Raw genomic sequence first — 17,534 nt, 5'->3', positions numbered from 1 at the left:
CTCCACAGATCCATGTGAAATGATTTGCAGGAGTAGACCTCCACAAAATAATTTCAAACTTCACTACAAGATTTCTTCTGCTACTTAAAAAACATTTAGCAAAGCAGAGTGATCTAGAAGAAATCTTCTTCCAGAAGACACAAATCTGTAGACTGCAGATTTCCACCATGAAGTTTCACACTTTCCCACCAATCTTTCACACACAGATTTAAGAAAATGTTACCAATCTCCCGATCTTTTCAGTAGCATGGGAGGGAAATCCAAGAACTTCTTTCTGTGCAGTGTGTCAATATGCTGTAGTTCAGATTGTCCTAGAATTACTCCTACCAAGAGCTAGGTCTCAGAACAGAATTTCTCATACCACTTTTAATTATTTCTTTACTTATTTATAGTATTTGGACTTGTACTTTTCTAAATTACAATGATTTATTTCATGAAACAGACACAAATGAAACTATATCACAGAGCAAAAAGTTGTATCAAAGAAAGCAACCGTACATTTCAAAGACCAACAAGCATTTATTTTTATAGCATTTAAAGCTTTGAAATATTTGTAGTACCAAGTTTAAAAACGCATACGTATGTATCTCACTACAATAAACAATCACTATATCACTATTAAAGTTTCTTCTTTCATACTTAAGAAATACACAATAGAGATACACACTATAATTTCACACTTCATTTTCCTATTAGAATATAGAAACATTTTTAAAGTAAAAATGAGGTAATACTATAAACTACATGGATAAGGAGTCAGAAGAAAAAGGTTTTACTTCTACCTTAATTCATCAGCCTGTTCCGTGACCTTGGACAAAAAAACATTTCTCTGTAGTTCCCTTATCACACATTTTGCTAAGCATACTTTATACTAAAGGACACCAATGCAAATAAAATCTACAGCCAAGGAAAGAATTCTTTTCTGTAGACTTACATAACTGCTAGCAAGTATCCTGCTAAAGCTAATCAATTTCAAAGCAATAATTCCAAGTAATGCAGTTCATAAATCTATAGAAAAAACTTCATTATAAAATAAAATCATTTAACTAAACATATATAAACAAAATTAAGTCAGACCATTTTACAACAGTGTCAGTGAGACTCTGTCATGATGACAGAAAGTCCAAGCTGCAATACAAAATTCAGATCCAGGGCAGAAATATGCCACTGGAATTTGAAGTGTTTTGTTCTTAAGTTTCCATAATAGATTCTTGATGTTTTGGTGCTGCCTTACCACCTTTGTATGAAATGAATAACTGACCACACCTTCCGAGTAAAATATAAGCAAAACCTATATAGCAGTGTTAGGAGGAGAGGCTTGAGGGGGGTGTTTTAAACAGTTTCCAATAAAAAAATTTTGTGAATTTCACTTACATGTACATTATAAGTCTTTCAATTTATTTCAAAACCCATCAAAAATTCTGCAGTTAATTCAGCACAATTTAAATGACAAGTGTTTCAAATAGTTGGATTATAGTGTAATATGGAATACTATTAATTCTTTTTCAGTATTTGTTAATTCACAACCTCAGAAATATTTTGTCACATTACAGACTATATGGATTAGGGAAATGATGCATTCCAGTCATAACTTTAGTAAATCATAGATCCCAAGAAATCTGAGGGGAAAAAAAATTAATTACAAGATAGCTCTGTAATTAATGTCCTAAAAAACTTGCTTGCACTCAGAATCTGCATTGTCTTACTATTTTGCTGCTTTTAGAGTCTTATGAAGGCTCCACAAATTAAGGGTGGGTATATTTTTTAAATAAATTTAAGAATGGGAACATAAAAAATTACTATAATGGTGTTTCTCAGAATAAGCCACCTATAGTTCATTTGTTACCGTGTTCATAACTTATGTATTTTACTATTTATATTACTATAAGTGAGATTAAAATTATTAACACTACGGGATCGCTTACCATAGCACACACAAATGCTAACATATGCAACAATAATTCTTAAGCACCTATCTCAGAAATGGGGATAAGGAGAAGTTTTGATAGGAGACCATATGAATATTTGTCAATATTTCAAGTTTTGGGGCACTGGCATTGTGAAATTCATTTTATAGCTGCTAACATTACCACACAAGAGGCACCATCATCTTTTTTTTTTAAACTCCATTTCTTGTTTTAAATACAATTTCCAAATGATATAGTGATTCACAACTGCAAGGACAGATGGCAAAACTGAAAAAGCAATATTTTATTTTAATTGGATTTCAGTGGAAAACTTATCAGTCATTTAGCTTCTCAGGGTACTGAAATTGCTCCCAACTTTCATTAACTTTCTGTTCCATTTCTGTTGTACACGCTTCTAATACACTTACTCTTTTGGTGACTTTCACACTGTTAGATACTGACTCACTACATTACATTCTTCCCTTTCTAATTTTCCTCTTACATATTACATATAACTAAGAGAAGCACAAAGTCAGATTACTAGAACTCAAGACTGAGCATCTCAAAAGCTGTGAATTGCCTTCCGTTTGTTAACAGTTGCCCAAAAGTCTTTCTATTATCTAGGAAATATAAAATTAAGATGCATAGTCTCCCCATTGCAATGGAAAAAATAGCAGAAGCACATAGGACAATAAGCCCCTCATTTGCCCGTCATTCAGGAGCATGGCTGAGGTCTGACTAAAGTATAAACTAGAAGGTCACTGCCTCTGATGTGACAAAATAACACAGGGAAGAACAACTGGAAACTGGTCAAACAGATCATCCTACCAGGCTGCGCAAGCTGCATGCACCTTGGCAGGTCTGGCCGTATTTGCTTCTTGATCAGAGCTCTTGATCTGCCCAAGTACCAGAAAGACCAAAAGCCCAAGACAAAATACACTGCCTAAGACAAAGGCTTCCTTGATATTGCTCAGTCCTGAACTAAATTAGATAGTCCTAGAAACCTAAATTATACACAGAGATGACAAACTAACATGTGTGCTAAATGCTGAAGAAAGCCTGTGAGGAAATCCTTAAATTTTCAGTATGCCCCCTTTATATATGTAAAAGAAGTGTTAACCAAAAGACACATGCTTGGGACTGTGTCATTCCAATATTTCAGGAAATATTGGAATGAACCTTAACAGCATAAAGTGAACCAAGTACCATACAGCAGCTTCCATATGGTTAAAATAAGGCATTCAGTTGAAGCTGATCCTGTAATCCAACTCTACCTTGAAGAAGGTAAAGAACAAGCAGCCAGAAAAAGATGACCCTCGATGTCACTTGTAGCCACCACCTGTAGAAGAATGGAAAGAAAACAACTCTCACGATTCCTTTGCGGGTCAGAGCTGTCCAAGGACTTTCAGGTTTTGCTTTAGCAAAAGCAGATCCTTTAAAAAAAGAAAGGAAATTTCAATATATTTAATTGTTATGGCTAATAATAACTTTAGTTGTTCAATGGCAGAGTAGTTAAGATAGTTACTTAAAGGAGCAATTATTAAACATAATTATTTGAATAAATCTCGTACTTCCACCATTTCACTATCTCCTCAATCCAAAATTTGCGTAAATTGTTGGTGCCCTCTTGACTGCCATTATCAGGAACTTCTACAATTACCTAGATTTTTGGAATGTGTGAATAACAAAACATTGCCATTTCTTACTATGTCAAAATTATTTTAAAATAAATCATTAAAAAAATATTCTGTTTCACTGAGGTATCAGAAACTTGATATGAAGCAACAGGAAGTCATATCAAAACTCCCCATGCCTGCCCAGGCACAGCAGAGCCCTTTCCCGATACAGCAAATGGATCTAAAACATCAACACCTGTAAATTGCTCCAGCCATGTCATTCAGGAAAATGGAATAAGGTTGAGAAGTATAGAGGAGTATCTGTCTGACTGAGGACTAGCCCCAGGAGCAGGGAAGCCACCCAAAGAATTTACCTTTGTCTCTCCTTCTACACCATTTTTCATCTCACTTATTCAAATGTCCTTTCTCTCTCATATCCCTCCATTTCTTTTTCTTCCTGCAAATTCCCACTTCTCTGGTAGCTAGCAAACTGTGTAACATTTACTTAATGGGGGTGTGACTTAAATTATGCCAAGGTTATGCTTGGAAAGGGCAACTACTGCATGCTGCTACGCCATCTCTACCTTGTTTACAAGCAGAACTTGCATTAGTGAGCTCTGTGCTGGCACAGGTAAAACACTGCCAGTACTGGAACTACTTCAATGCCAGCTTAGACATCCATGCAGAGCAGTCATTTAAATGCTATTCATGTATATTGCCATATTGAAGTGGTCTACTGCTGTTCCTTAATTCCTACAAACATTTAGTTTTCAGTTCTGTTTCTTCAGAGTTCAAATGTTATTTGATTTTATTTCTTTCTCTCACATTCCCATTTTCAAAAGTTATATTGTTAGGTGATGTGATAAAAGCTCATCTGCACGCCCGCAGAGGAGCTCAAAGAGACAACGGGCAGGAGGGGGAGCCCAAATAATACCCTGCCAGGGTTCTTCTAGACCCATCACTGGAGCCATCAGCCCATCGAAGGCCCATCTCCGCAAGCCCAGAGCAGGACAGAGGCACAAGGGCAGGCAGGAATCCAAATCATGGAAGGAACACCTTTGACCAGCCCTCCCAGGGCTGTCCCAGCAGAGCCATCAGCCCCATTGCCCAGGTGTGAAACCGTCACCATGAGCCATTGGGAGCAGCTCTCCAGATCACCTTTCAGACGAAAGGGAGTTGCTGCCCAGGGGTGTGGGACTCGTTATGGGATGCAGGGGAAAAGGAGCTCAGATTGCACAGGACTTACTATGGGATGTTTAGGGAAGAAACCAAGGGTGGGAGAAAGGAGGAGTTTAGGTGATTTGGGGAGGAACAAGTGTGGGGAAATTGAGGGGTAAGGGAATAAAAAGGACTGGTCATGTGTAAATAGCTGCTGCTCAGTACGCTGCTTGTCTGGCCGTGCCACGTGCCTGATCAGCGCAGTCTGTACTATCTTATTAAATTCCTTTAATTCTCTCCTGGGCGTGGGGCGGTCTATTCTGTGTGCGTGCATGCATGCGTACGGGGGGCTGAGTGCCAGCAGCGGGAGCCAGACATCAGAGCATGAGTCGGGGGGGCCGTGTGTCCGTGGTGCCAGCAACCTGAGCAAGTGCAGGTGTGGGAAAGCACGTGTGAGTGCTAGCAAAGATCAAGCCAGACTAACTGGTGAAGGGGTAAAGCAGCCTGGGAGCAAGGGGGTGAGTGGGTCTCTAAAGGCCAGCTCTGGGTGTGAGGGTGCCTGTGTATCTCTAAAGGCGAGAGCACAGCGGGGTGCTTTGGTTAATCCGAGACTGAATTCAAAGAGCACTACCTGGAATGGATTCAGGAGACCGTGCTGGCTGCTGGGCTCATGGAAAAAATGCTAAATAATATTTTCCCTAGCCTTCACGAGGCATGAGGGAAATTAAATAAAGATAAAAATAAATTAAGACTTTTTGAAAAGTCTCATATCATCTGACCTTCTGTTGCTGTTTTGTTATTTAAAACAGGCAAGAAATACTCAAGGTCTATACAATTTTTGCTCTCCAGAAATTTCAACATAACCTTTCTTCTAGATGTCAGAAGATTCAGAAGAAGTCTGAATGCATAGCGATAGGAGATTTCTGAACTAGTAACTCCAAAACTTTGATCCATGACAATCCACGTGTTTCTTTTTTTTTTCAATATCTAAATCTATACAACAAAATGTAAATCAAGTTTTTAAGCCTTCAGTTTATTCTAGAGATCATCTTTTAACAATATTTCCTATCTGTCTTCTTTAGAGAGGAGTTACATAGGGTTGGTTGGTTTTGTTGCATTTATTTGGGGTTTTTTTTTAATACTTACACTCTTGTTACAAGACACAGGATGGCAGTTATTTTTATACTGAGAAATTCAGCTTTTTCTAGCTCAGGACCTACCTCTTACAAGATCAACATCTATGAGGTCTGGTTTCACATGTCCTGTTTTCTTTGGTTTGTTTCTCAAACCCTGCAATAGGCAAATATTATCAAAACACATTCATGCAGATGACAGACATTACGAAAGAAAAAATATCGATGTGGTCAGTAATTGTATTTAACCTATACTGCTATTGAAAATTCAGACAAATATGTCAACTTCATAGATTTAAAGTACTATAAAATAAAAATTCCAAGGAACAAGGCACAATAAATGCCTTTTACACACTTTACAATCTAAACAAAACCCAACCAATTACTGACCCATTAGGTAATTTTTAAAACATAGTTAAGCACTGAGCACTCATCTCCCATGGCTTGGGATTATGCAGACACCATATGCACACACTTGCAAGAATTAGTAATACATGTGTATTAGGTTTTCAGAACTTTTGCAACAAATTACTTTCCTGAATCTCTTTTCTCCTTAGATGTCTAATTAAACTTCACAAAATGCTTACTTTGCAACTCCTTAATTCCAAACCTAGATAGCAAATCATGTTGCAAAGCAAGAGCCACTAATCAGCAAGTTCCGCTGTCAGAAATCCAAATTCTAGAAAAGCATTGAATTTTTCTTAATAGAGAATATAGATTAGCCTATTAAAAAGAGGAAAAAAACCACACACACAACAGGAAAGCAGCAGGGAAAAAAAGCAAGCTTATTTTGTCTTTTAGAAACAGCATCTTCCTTCACTGAAGAGCCAAACTATCTTGCAAAACTTCCAAGTTTGTTTTAAATGCTGAAATGTGATGCTGTACTCTCAAGCCTCAGAGACAACTGTGAGTTTATTCTGATCCCTTTAGATTAGGCTCTTGGTCACATTAGCCAATAACGATTCCACAGAGTACAATTCATACAGAGTAAAATATAATATTTCAAAAAATATTTCAGGTACAAATGGAATTATGATGGAAATGGTTTAACTTTTCATTCAAAAAGCAGTTAAATTCACTGGTGAACTGTAGATTTCCACCATTGTCATATTTCATCCACGTGTAAAAACATTTATTACTTAAATGTAAACATTCAATTCAGATGAAACCATAAAAATGAAGTTATTATCAACGAGAGAAAGATCAGTGAAATCTGGTAATGTTACTCTTCATAAGAATAATATCAAGCAAATCGTTCAAATAGGTAGAGTGCAGCTCAAAATACTTCTCACATCTAAATTCAACTGGATTTTTCATGCTGAAATAAAAATGTAAAAAAAAAAAATCAAACTGTTCACAATGAACTAGATATATCATCATCACCTGATGTGTCTATTAGAAAAATGAGAGTTTGCCTGAAACAAAACAAAATTAATACACAGAACTGAAACATGGATAGGACAAAATGTGCTCTGAGGATGACAAATACAGAAAACCAGTCGTATTGTAGACTTAAGCACTGCAAAGAGCTTAATGTGCAAGATTTTTACAGAACAGCAGTCTTAAAACTGCAGTAATTTTATGTGGAATGAGAAAACAAGCCCATAATTAGAGTTGGAAATTATTATAATTCTAGAACCAGCTACAGATTTTTGTGAAATCTTGCATAAGTGAGCCACTCTATTTCATAAAAAGATCTAAAGCTTAAAAATAAAATGCTGAATGATACAATGATTTTCAAATGTATTACTGCTTATGGGCCAGAGATTTTTCGTGAAAGTCTAAATAAAGATTATGTGCCTCTTAGATGAAATAACCCCCTGGAAACACATGCACAATCCTAGGAAAAATTTACCACTGTGGCTAAAATTATGTTTTCATTTTAAAGAAAGAATTCTGCAAAAAATAATTCAACAGTATAACTTGATGCATCTTTCATAGGAAAAGAAGTGGTGACACATTCTTTAAAAATTCCATTGGTCATATCTCAAACACTTTCAGTGTCCATGGACTACACTGAATTGGTGGTTCTACTTTTTGCCACATGCAGTGAAAGAATTCCATTTATTAAGATGCAGTTTCTCCACTCTCTTAATGCATCAGAAATATCTGTAACATATGTGGAAAACAGCAGTGTTTCAAACTAAGGTTAATTAAAAAAAGAAAAATATTCATAGTGTTTCACACTGTTCCATCCGGTTAGTTCATACAATTTCTAGTCAGCACCAAACACACTTCAGCTAACTAATAGCAAAAATAAAGTTTAAATAAAAATGCTTAAAAATAGTTGCTTATTGTAAAAATTCTTTTGCACAAATTTTAAAATTAATCTTAATAGATTCTATTTAGTTCTAATTGAACTATAAATTTATAGTATCAGAAACAGATTATCGACTAAAAAATAATTTTTTTTAGATTTTTAGTAAAGTTCATTTATAAACAATACTGTAGTAGCTTTGAGATTAAAGTGCTAACATGCAATACTTGACCTTAGTCTATTTCAGTGCTACTGTTATTACGCTAAACTCAGTGAACACAAACTCATATAGACACCATCATTAATTTGTTAGTTATTGGACTCCCGAGCCAAACAAGATGCATTTCGAATAAGCACAAGGCATTATTTGCAATAAATTATTTGAATACTGTCCTATTATACAGTAGTTACAAGAACTTCTGTGGTAATGGCGATTGGTTTTCACGGTCGTGGAAAGGACCCCGACAACAAGTAACACGCTAGGGTCTCAGTTTGAAATCAGTTGTACTGATTGTCAAGAACATTTCCGAAAGCTCTCTCTGCACACTTCAGACAAACGGCACCGCAAGACACAGTTTTCCCGCAAGAGACTCCTGCTTGTACGAACAGCACTTATCCCGGCTGCCGCTGGCGCTGCACTCAGAAGCGTGCTCCCTTTGAGATCCGCCAGGCGCCTCCCAGTAACCCGAGCTGCCCGGCACAACCCCAGCCGCCCGGCTCTCTCCCGAGCAGCCGCAGGCGCGGCAGGCCGCCGGCCGGCCGGGGCGCTGCCGGGAGGGCGGCGGGGGGGGCGGCTCCCGCGCCGGCGGCGGCGGCCGGGGACCCGCTGCGGGCTGCGGCCTCCCGGCCCGGCGCGGGGCGCGCTGCTGGAGGGGCGCGCTGCGCCGCCGGCGAGACCGGGGTTCACAGCAGCGCAAAGGTTCAGGCGTCAGGTTTAGAAGCACTTCTAAAAATACCATCAGCTCCGACTTGGAAGTTAATTTGTAGATTTTTGGTACAGAAATGGGGGAACTCTGTGGTTCCAAGTCAGTAACAGTTTCCATGTCATGCAGACAAGCCCCCCTAGCACATTCTGCTTCGCTGTTTAAGTACTGGGGAGAAGAAAAAGCACCCAGAGAAACTGAAGCAATGTGCATTTCGCTAACGTTAAGAATTAACAATGCCTTGAAACTCATGCAGCAATAGCATATTTCTTGTGTGCAATATTTGAAGAAACAAGGTTAATTGCAAGAAAATGTTAATTAAATTAACATCATGAAATAAGACATAATATGCAATGCATAAATCTATTACATATAGGATCGATTTCTTTTTCTCCAAAACTATTTAGCAGTGTGGCAGACACTGATGGCACTGTTAGTTAAACCAAAACGCAAAGAACGCTGTTAAACTGCTTGTTCAGGGAAACAAAGCCTGAAGTACTTACCAGTCTAATAAACTGTACAAAACAATGACAGCATCATAAAGGAGGAAAAGTAAACTGCAGGTATAAGGTAACTAACTGAAAGTAAAGAGAGCTCAGATAACTGACATTAGAATTCATCACAAAGAAAAGTGAAAGACAGAGGTACTAAAACAACTAAGCCCTGGCTTAAGATAACAGAAAAGAAAAGAAAAAAAAAATGTACTGAGATACAGAGAGATGCAGCACACTAAATGCTGCAGAGTTACTAATGATGTAAAATAAATACAGCATAGTATGCCGGTTACATTTGGTTACACTCCAGAAGTCTAGTTTTACTTTACTAGTATTAAGTACCACCACATACATTGTAAATTATATCAGCGTACACAACCACAGACAGCACTGATAACTGGCTAAAAAAAAAAAAAAAAGTTGAAGTGCTATAATATTGTTACCTTTATTTCTCTTTGCTCTACTGATTTTTCCCATATTTGTTGATCATATGCCCCAATCTAAAAAGAACACACAAAAAAATCTACATTAGGTTTTAAAAGACATTGATCAAACAAAATCAATCAATCTTCAACAAGACAAGCATGAAGACAGCAGGTTATTTCCTTGGGGAGACTTATTTACAAAGAAATCTCTATCTTCTCCATTCCATCTTGGCTGGACTGGATCTAGCTAATCTGTAAATGAGTTGTGATAGAGGGGAGAGGTGAGCAAGCAGATAGCCTCAGCCTCATCGCATGACTTGTGCAAGCCAGAGGACCGGGAAGACCACGCTCCCTCCCACCTCAGGTCGGGATTCCAGTCTCCATACTGACAGAGAGCAGACCTAGGGCAGCAACAATGACACAGTCTTTCAGTTAACTTCAGAGAAAATACAACGCACATCTAGTTGAACCCATATCTTCAGTTAATTTATTATTTTTAAAATCATCTCCCTCTATATTTCCCATTCCATTCCACCCACTTTTACAGCTACTTTGTCTTTAGCTTTATCTCTTAAGATTGCACAGCAACAAAAGATACGGTCAGGCTGGTAATCAACCAGATTACAGGCCAGGGAAAACTCACAGCATATCAGGAAAAGGCACTTTTCCTGCTGAAGCACTGATGAAATAATGTTCCTAGTAGACCTACTCCCAAATTTGTTCACTCTTATTAAGCTGCTAGTCTATTTATTCATGAAACTCTTCTAAAGATCTTAGTTTTGCCTAAATGTGAACAAGTTTTTAGTTAAAAATTTGGAATAAAAAGGAATTGTTTTCTCCCGGGCTCTAAGCTCACCACAGCATTGTAGAAAACTTTGTGTACTTACAAGAGCAGAACCATAGAAAGACTAAAAGTTGATCCTGCAAGCACTTCTTAAAATCCTAGCACTAAGACCAGTTTTGATGAATTCTGTCATTTTAAATAACCATCAATACAGGTAGCTATAGTTAATTTAAGAAATTACTTTATATAGGAAAGCCACTCTATGACCATCAGATATTTTGAAGAAGGGCAGCCTTAAACTTCAGGAAATTCACATGTAAGATGAAGTGACAAGAACAAGTCAATATGTGAGACAATATATCGAAGTTTTGTAAGAAGTTATCGAAGATCATCAGATTGCTTTGAACTCTGCACAAATAGCGTTTCTAGATAATATTCAGTAATGATCTCTTTTACTATGTCAATTTTAAAACCTTTCCATCCCAGCAGTTCTACCTAGACATACACATGCATATGCACACACATGTGCGCACAACACTGCTAGATATCTGGAGTTTGATTCACATCACAAACTCTGGGCAGTTAAGTGCAAGATCACTTTTAGCTCATGAGGGAGAGACAGATGCACTTCCCAAGATTCAAAGTCCCTTTGCTGACTGTGCAGAGACAAGCAGCTTAGTTCAGACACCTGACAGAGAGGCAAGAGGAACCCCTGTCATTTGAGCGAACCTGCTCAAATTCAATCTTACTCCAAGAGTATGACTTCTCGTTCCAGTTTGCAAACTGCAAGAGACATAAAAGGCCTGAGCACGAGAGCATACACCTTAAACCAGAAAACATTGTTCTGATTTGTCTTTTACTATTTCAGTCTTCAATGTTAAATTAGAAGATGGTATTTAAAAAAAAAAAGAAAAAGTCATTCTTGGTTAAAAAGGATCTTTTAACCAAGGATCCAACATAAATGCAAAAAGATATCCAGAGAAGCCAATAGGCAAACACACCCATAAACAAAAAATCTAGAGGCATCTTCTGTGCTTCTAAACCAGACCCATCAGGGAAAAAAAAAAGAAAAAAAAAAATCCTAATTTATAGCAGTAAAGTCCAAAGCATATCTAAAATTGAAAGTGAGAACAGTAAACTGAATTACTGAATTACCCATTCTCAAATTTAAATTATATTTCCCATTCACAAGAGCTAAGCACCCAAAAAATTTCTATAGTTTGCTGTCTTAAAACTCTGAAAAAAAAAAAATCTACTGGCTTTTTGATAATAATGATAAATACTTTGCACCTCTCATTTGGAAAAAAAATGTAGACTGTGGAAGATAATTAGGGAGTCAGGCACTGTACTGGGCAGAATTAAGCACTTGCTACAATTAAAGTAATTAAACAAAAGGAAGTTTAAGAGCTAACTCCACCTGGATAACAGCCAGCAATTAAAAAGTCAGTATCTTGAATAACCACTCCACCCAGATATTTATGTCTGTTCTGGCTTTTTCTCTAAATAAATTTTAAATGAAATTTCAGGCCTTCCTGTTTTTCATGAAATTTACTGAGAAGAGCCCCAAATGAGGGGGTTTTGTGCTGCAGAATATTGGGTCCTCCCCTCCTCACTTCCAAAAAAGATTTCTTTCTATAAAGACAAAGAAGGGGATGCAAGTCTGTCTCCCTCTCGATTATGCAAGAAACAAATGCGGAAGGAAGCCTTTGTGCCAATAAAGCTGTAAAGCAAACTCTGTATTCCTAATTCCATTCATAGCTGAAACTGGTGTAGAGTTGAAAGAGTCTTTAAAAGAGCGTTCTTCTTTTAGACAAATAACAGACTGTTAAAGGAATTCTGAGAAACACAGATCCCAGAAGACATCTGAGGCAAGAAAGCTGACCGATTTAAAATTTGAGTTAGTTATATTTTCCTACAAACATTTCTTCTCCCTCAAGGCTAGGTAGCAGCTTCTGTCTCCACAAAAAGACAAGAAGTAGGGATTTTGCCATTCACGTTTTTCTTTTAACGTTGCCCCATAAAGCAATTCTTCCAGCAGGAGGTAAAATGAGAGCGCCAAAACAACTTTAAGGGACATAGTCTTTTACAACTGTTTTATTAGACTAGTGGATCTGGCCAATCACCTCTGATCAACTTTAATTATTAAAATCTGAGCACGGGGCTATTAAGTAAAGGCATACTGTTGCAAACTGAAAAGAGTTAAAGGGATAATTACAAACAGCAAGTATCATTACAATCTCTCACAATTTTTTTATTGTTTTAATCTACCTAATTTCACTTCTTTGCGTTTTAACAAAGGGAGCAGGTGTATGTGCTCAGCACATAAAATTTAGACCTGATACTCAATTTCCCTTCTCTCCATCTCCATAAGCATCCCTCTTGTAGAGAAGTATACTCTTGCAAGTGTACCAGAAGGAAACACATGAAAACAAAGGCATCGTTATAAAGTAGCATACTGGCACACTTCATTTCCCACATTAAACAAAAATAGGTAGAACTAGTGTCACTGAAACAAGGCAAGTAAAAAACATAGGTATTATTTTTTTTTCTTCTCTACCTTATGTCAGGAAAAGACATTTACAGTTTGTGAAACATACCTTGCAGAATTCATTGAAAAGTGTTTTTCATTGACAACAAGCTAAATTATAACATATAATGATTACCAGAGATGCTAGACACCTGTATGAATTAAATTCAAGAATGTAAGTTAATACTAGCAAACCTTCCCAGTTTTAAATTACTGAGAGCACCAGTCAATTCCATCTTCAAAGAGTTTTGATTTACAAGTATTTGCATCTAAATTATGTTTCATGTTAAATCTAAATATTAAGTTGTCAAATGTTTGCATGTAGGCTCTAGCTCTTGGCTATTCATGCAATTCTTTAAAATTGTACATACCTGCAGGACCCTGAAAAGAAGTCTAGCATCTAGCAATGCCAAAGAAATTAAGCTCTAAAGGCAAATAAAATGAAGGAATAACCTTCTAGAGATAAGATCATTCATGCTTCCAACACGAAGAATTTAAATATACACAAAACTTGATCAAAGCAAGCCTTCCCTCAATATGCAACTGTCCCCAGGGCTCCTTCGCAGGTGTTCAAGCTTCCTGTGCCTGGAACTGTTAGGCCAACATGAAGGCCCCAATCAACTCAAGTACCTATATACTCCTGAACCCACCAACTCTTCCTGGAGTCTCATCCACTATAGCTGCTAGTTCTGCAGTACCCTTCAAAGAAAATTTAAAGCACGAAATACAAGAGTCCAAAAATTGTCCAATATTTAAGTATACAATAATAAGTAATGCTTTTAAAACCTGTTCAAGAGCTAGTGCAAGACTGTTTGTATAATAGCTTGTCACTGATATTTTTAATCCATCAGTCCAGTCTACAACTGGCAATATACTTTTTTTAGCAAACTATACAACACAGTACCCCAATTTTAATCTGATTTATCACAGAAATTTATGCTAATTTAATTTATAAAACATCTAATCGAAGAGGATCTGAAATCTGTATTATATAGCATTTATTTAAGATTTGGCAGAAAATAAATTAACAAAAAAACCTCCCTTGATCTTTTTCAAATTATTTGTTAATTCAAGTTAGATAATGAGCCTATCTTATAATTTTTAAATGTAACTTTCATCCCTAAGCATCAGCAGCAACACAACCCTGTTGTAGGAAACTTGTCCGTAACATGTTACAGATATAAAAAGTTGTGGTAAACCTACCTGTAGCAGAAGTAGATAAAATAACATCTGCTAGTTTATACACATTTAGTTTCAATTATGCATCCCAGGCTTCCTCAATGCTATCCAGTCTATCCAAACCAGTTACCTCCAAAATGTTCAGTTCTCAAGACACCGTGCCTCAATAAACACTGAGTAAAGCAGACGAAAGGAATTCTGTTCTTTTATGTATTTGCAGAATCAACAACTATTCTTCAAGCAGCTATTAAAATTTTCAGCATATAAGGGATTACATGCAAAGACTGAAAACTCTGCCAGTCTTCTTTCACAATGGAAAAGCAGGGGTTTAGCATCCTAAATTAACTAAGCGTAATAAACTTTCAAATGGGTTTTCTAGGAAAAAAAAGTTTCCTCACAAGTAATTAATTGTCAAAAAAAATTAACTTGTATGTGACTTGGCATGGGATATTAAGCTATACAATTACACATTTGACAAAACTAAATTAAACTCACCTGACAAAGCTAGCTCTTTACTGAAAGATTAAATTTGAGATCCTTTTTAAGTGCAGACTGCTTATAACGTTTTCTGTTTTTAAGATATGTGCACCTCTTGAAATTACCTGAAATAACTGCACTTACTCCTTCCCAATCAAATACCTCAGAAAGCATTTGATCACATTTCTTTATATATCTAAAATTTGTTTGGCACCTGTACAGTTTGGTTTTATAACATTAACAGCAATTAGCTTAAGTAAAAAGTTAAGCTATTGAAAACACAGCTGATTTTTACTTCAAATAAAGCCCAGCACAAAGGGTTTCTGCACTCCGTAATATTGCTCCCCAGTGTCTTTCTCATAACAAGCCATATGTGCATCAAGATTGAATTTGAGCTTTGTGAATGACACTGATACTCACTTTAAGCTAATGTAGTGATGGTATCAACCTGTAGCCCAATACTCACAAGGCCTTCTGATTCTAATGGAATCGATCAATATTTCAGGAGACATTTATAATTTATGACCAAGCAGACTAGCAAAGATTATAATCCTAAGAACACACAGTATTTCCTGCTGGATCTTAAAACTTTTATGTTTATCAATAATGAAACCTGCATGCTAAGGTTTGCTCTTTAAAGCCTCTGAACGCTTTTACAAGCAACATCACAATAGTATTACAAATCCAAAAGATACAAGATACAGAGCTTGGTAAATAAAAAACAAAGTTGCTTCCTTGGACTGTCTACCAAGGAAATTAAGAGTTTAACACCTTATTAAAATATTTAGTGTTAAAATATTAGTTCATATGCTATATTAACTTCTACAGTCCAACATTCTTCAAAAAACTGTATGATTTTATGTATCAATTTTAATACTAAGATATAGATATATAAATAATTTCTATATATGTAATATTAATTTTGAAAATATCTTTTAAAATGCTTCATATTTAGTTTATATTTAAGTATACAGTTTCAGATGTTAGACAAATCATTTCTCATTTTCTTAAAACTTGGAATAGGATTATTAAAAGTTATTTTAAAACCCATTTTATTTCTTACATGAACTTATCCCCATTGCAGCAAAGGCCATAATCTAGCAGCTCAGCAGTATAAATATCTCTGTTGGAGTAGACTTCTACTGTTAGGATGATTTTTTTTTCAGGATGTTTTTAATTTTCAAGGGTGGTGGGGTTTTTGCAATTTTGTTTATGGTGGGTATGTGGACCAAACAAGCTAAGCTAAGACAAACTTAGCTAATAAACCACAGATAGAAATCACTATATAATAGTTGTATTGTTTACTGTCTGCTAATAGCAAAGAGTTTAGTAACTTTTAGTCAAATGGAGAAGGACAATGAAGGGATGAAAGCTGTATATCCTAACATGCAGAGCTTTGGATTTATGACTGCTGAATTGTTACCTCTGATTACTAAAAGATTCTGGATCGCCCTCTCTTCTCCCTGTTCGGCCCCAGAGGGAGAGCTGAAACCAACTGTTTAAAGTAAAATGAAGCAATTCAAAACTTTAAAGAGTTATTTATTCTTAACTGTTTGAATTGCCAACTAATGACCTGCTTAAATTGTGGCAATAACTGCAACAGCACTGGACTTAACGGCCATTTCACTGAACAGTAATTTTACCAAAGCTTACTTCAAAGACACTGTCCCTTTCAGAGTACAATAATACATAATTAAACATTTATCAACCGTGTATTAATAGTTTTTCTGTATCATTCTTTACAGATTAATTCCTGGTAACATCAGTCAGTCCCACTTATTGCCCTGAGTAATGGTTCACAGATTTTAGCTTATCTACTAAAAACATGAAACATCTTTTTTCATTGCACAATTAATCATAAAGGAAAATTTTATATATAAGAATCGTTAGAAACAGTTTGCAGGTTAAAGTAAATGAGAGTACAGGAATAACCAACACCTACTCTAAGCCATTTCCTAGTGACATGAACTGGACACTAGGGGTAACTTCAGGCACCATTTCTTTGGCTTAAGTGGACTATAGAGCAAGACCTAAAAAGAAGCACAAACTGAATGAGATTCCATCTCTGTCATTAATCGCAATTAAGCACAATCCCTTATCATAACGTTTACTCATCTTCAAATTTCAAACTAAAGTCATCACAGAATCGCACAGGTTGGAACCTCTGGGGGTCATCTAACCCAACCTCCTGTGCAAAGCAGGTCCAGTTACAGCAGGTTGTTCAAGGACTTACCCAGTAGAGAGTCAAACATCTCCGAAGATCAGACATTTCACAGCCTTTCTGGTGTCCTGTCTCAATGCTTGGCAAACCTCACATTAAACATTTTTATCCTTATATCTAATCAGAATTTCCCACATTTCAGCTTGTGTTTATTGCTTCTCATGCAATCCCTGTACATCTCTGAGAAGAGCCTGGCTCCATCCTCTCCACAGCCTCCAAAGCAGTAGTTGTGATAGCAGTAAGCTCCCCCCTTTGCCCTCTCTTGTTAAGACTGAGCAAACCAAGATCTCTCAGACTCTTTGTACATCACATGCTTCAGCCCCATAACAATCTTGGTGACCCTCCACTGGGCTTGTCAAGGAATGCCAATGCCTTTCTTGTATTAGACAGCCCAAAGCTGGACACAGCACCCTAGATGCTGTCTGACATGAGC

General features: G+C 36.7%; 1 protein-coding gene across 3 annotated transcripts in view; it reads right to left on the bottom strand.

Moving 5' to 3' along the window:
* PHTF2 (putative homeodomain transcription factor 2) overlaps window positions 1–17,534 on the bottom strand; it is a 72,471-nt gene that overhangs the window by 33,474 nt on the left and 21,463 nt on the right. The window contains exons 3-6 of one of the 3 annotated variants that reach the window (XM_050899138.1): window positions 9,932–9,988; window positions 9,498–9,509; window positions 5,902–5,971; window positions 3,182–3,340 (exon numbers count right to left, since the gene is read on the bottom strand). In XM_050899138.1, coding sequence (XP_050755095.1) covers window positions 3,182–3,340; window positions 5,902–5,971; window positions 9,498–9,509; window positions 9,932–9,988 — 298 coding nt within the window. The remainder of the gene's footprint in view (window positions 1–3,181; window positions 3,341–5,901; window positions 5,972–9,497; window positions 9,510–9,931; window positions 9,989–17,534) is intronic. The other 2 variants (XM_050899129.1, XM_050899145.1) reach the window with 2 other exon arrangements.

Source organism: Gymnogyps californianus, chromosome 1 (assembly GCF_018139145.2).
Source record: "Gymnogyps californianus isolate 813 chromosome 1, ASM1813914v2, whole genome shotgun sequence".
Taxonomy (NCBI): domain Eukaryota; kingdom Metazoa; phylum Chordata; class Aves; order Accipitriformes; family Cathartidae; genus Gymnogyps; species Gymnogyps californianus.
Note: the sequence above shows the minus strand (reverse complement) of the source record. Positions and strands in the feature narration are given on the sequence as shown.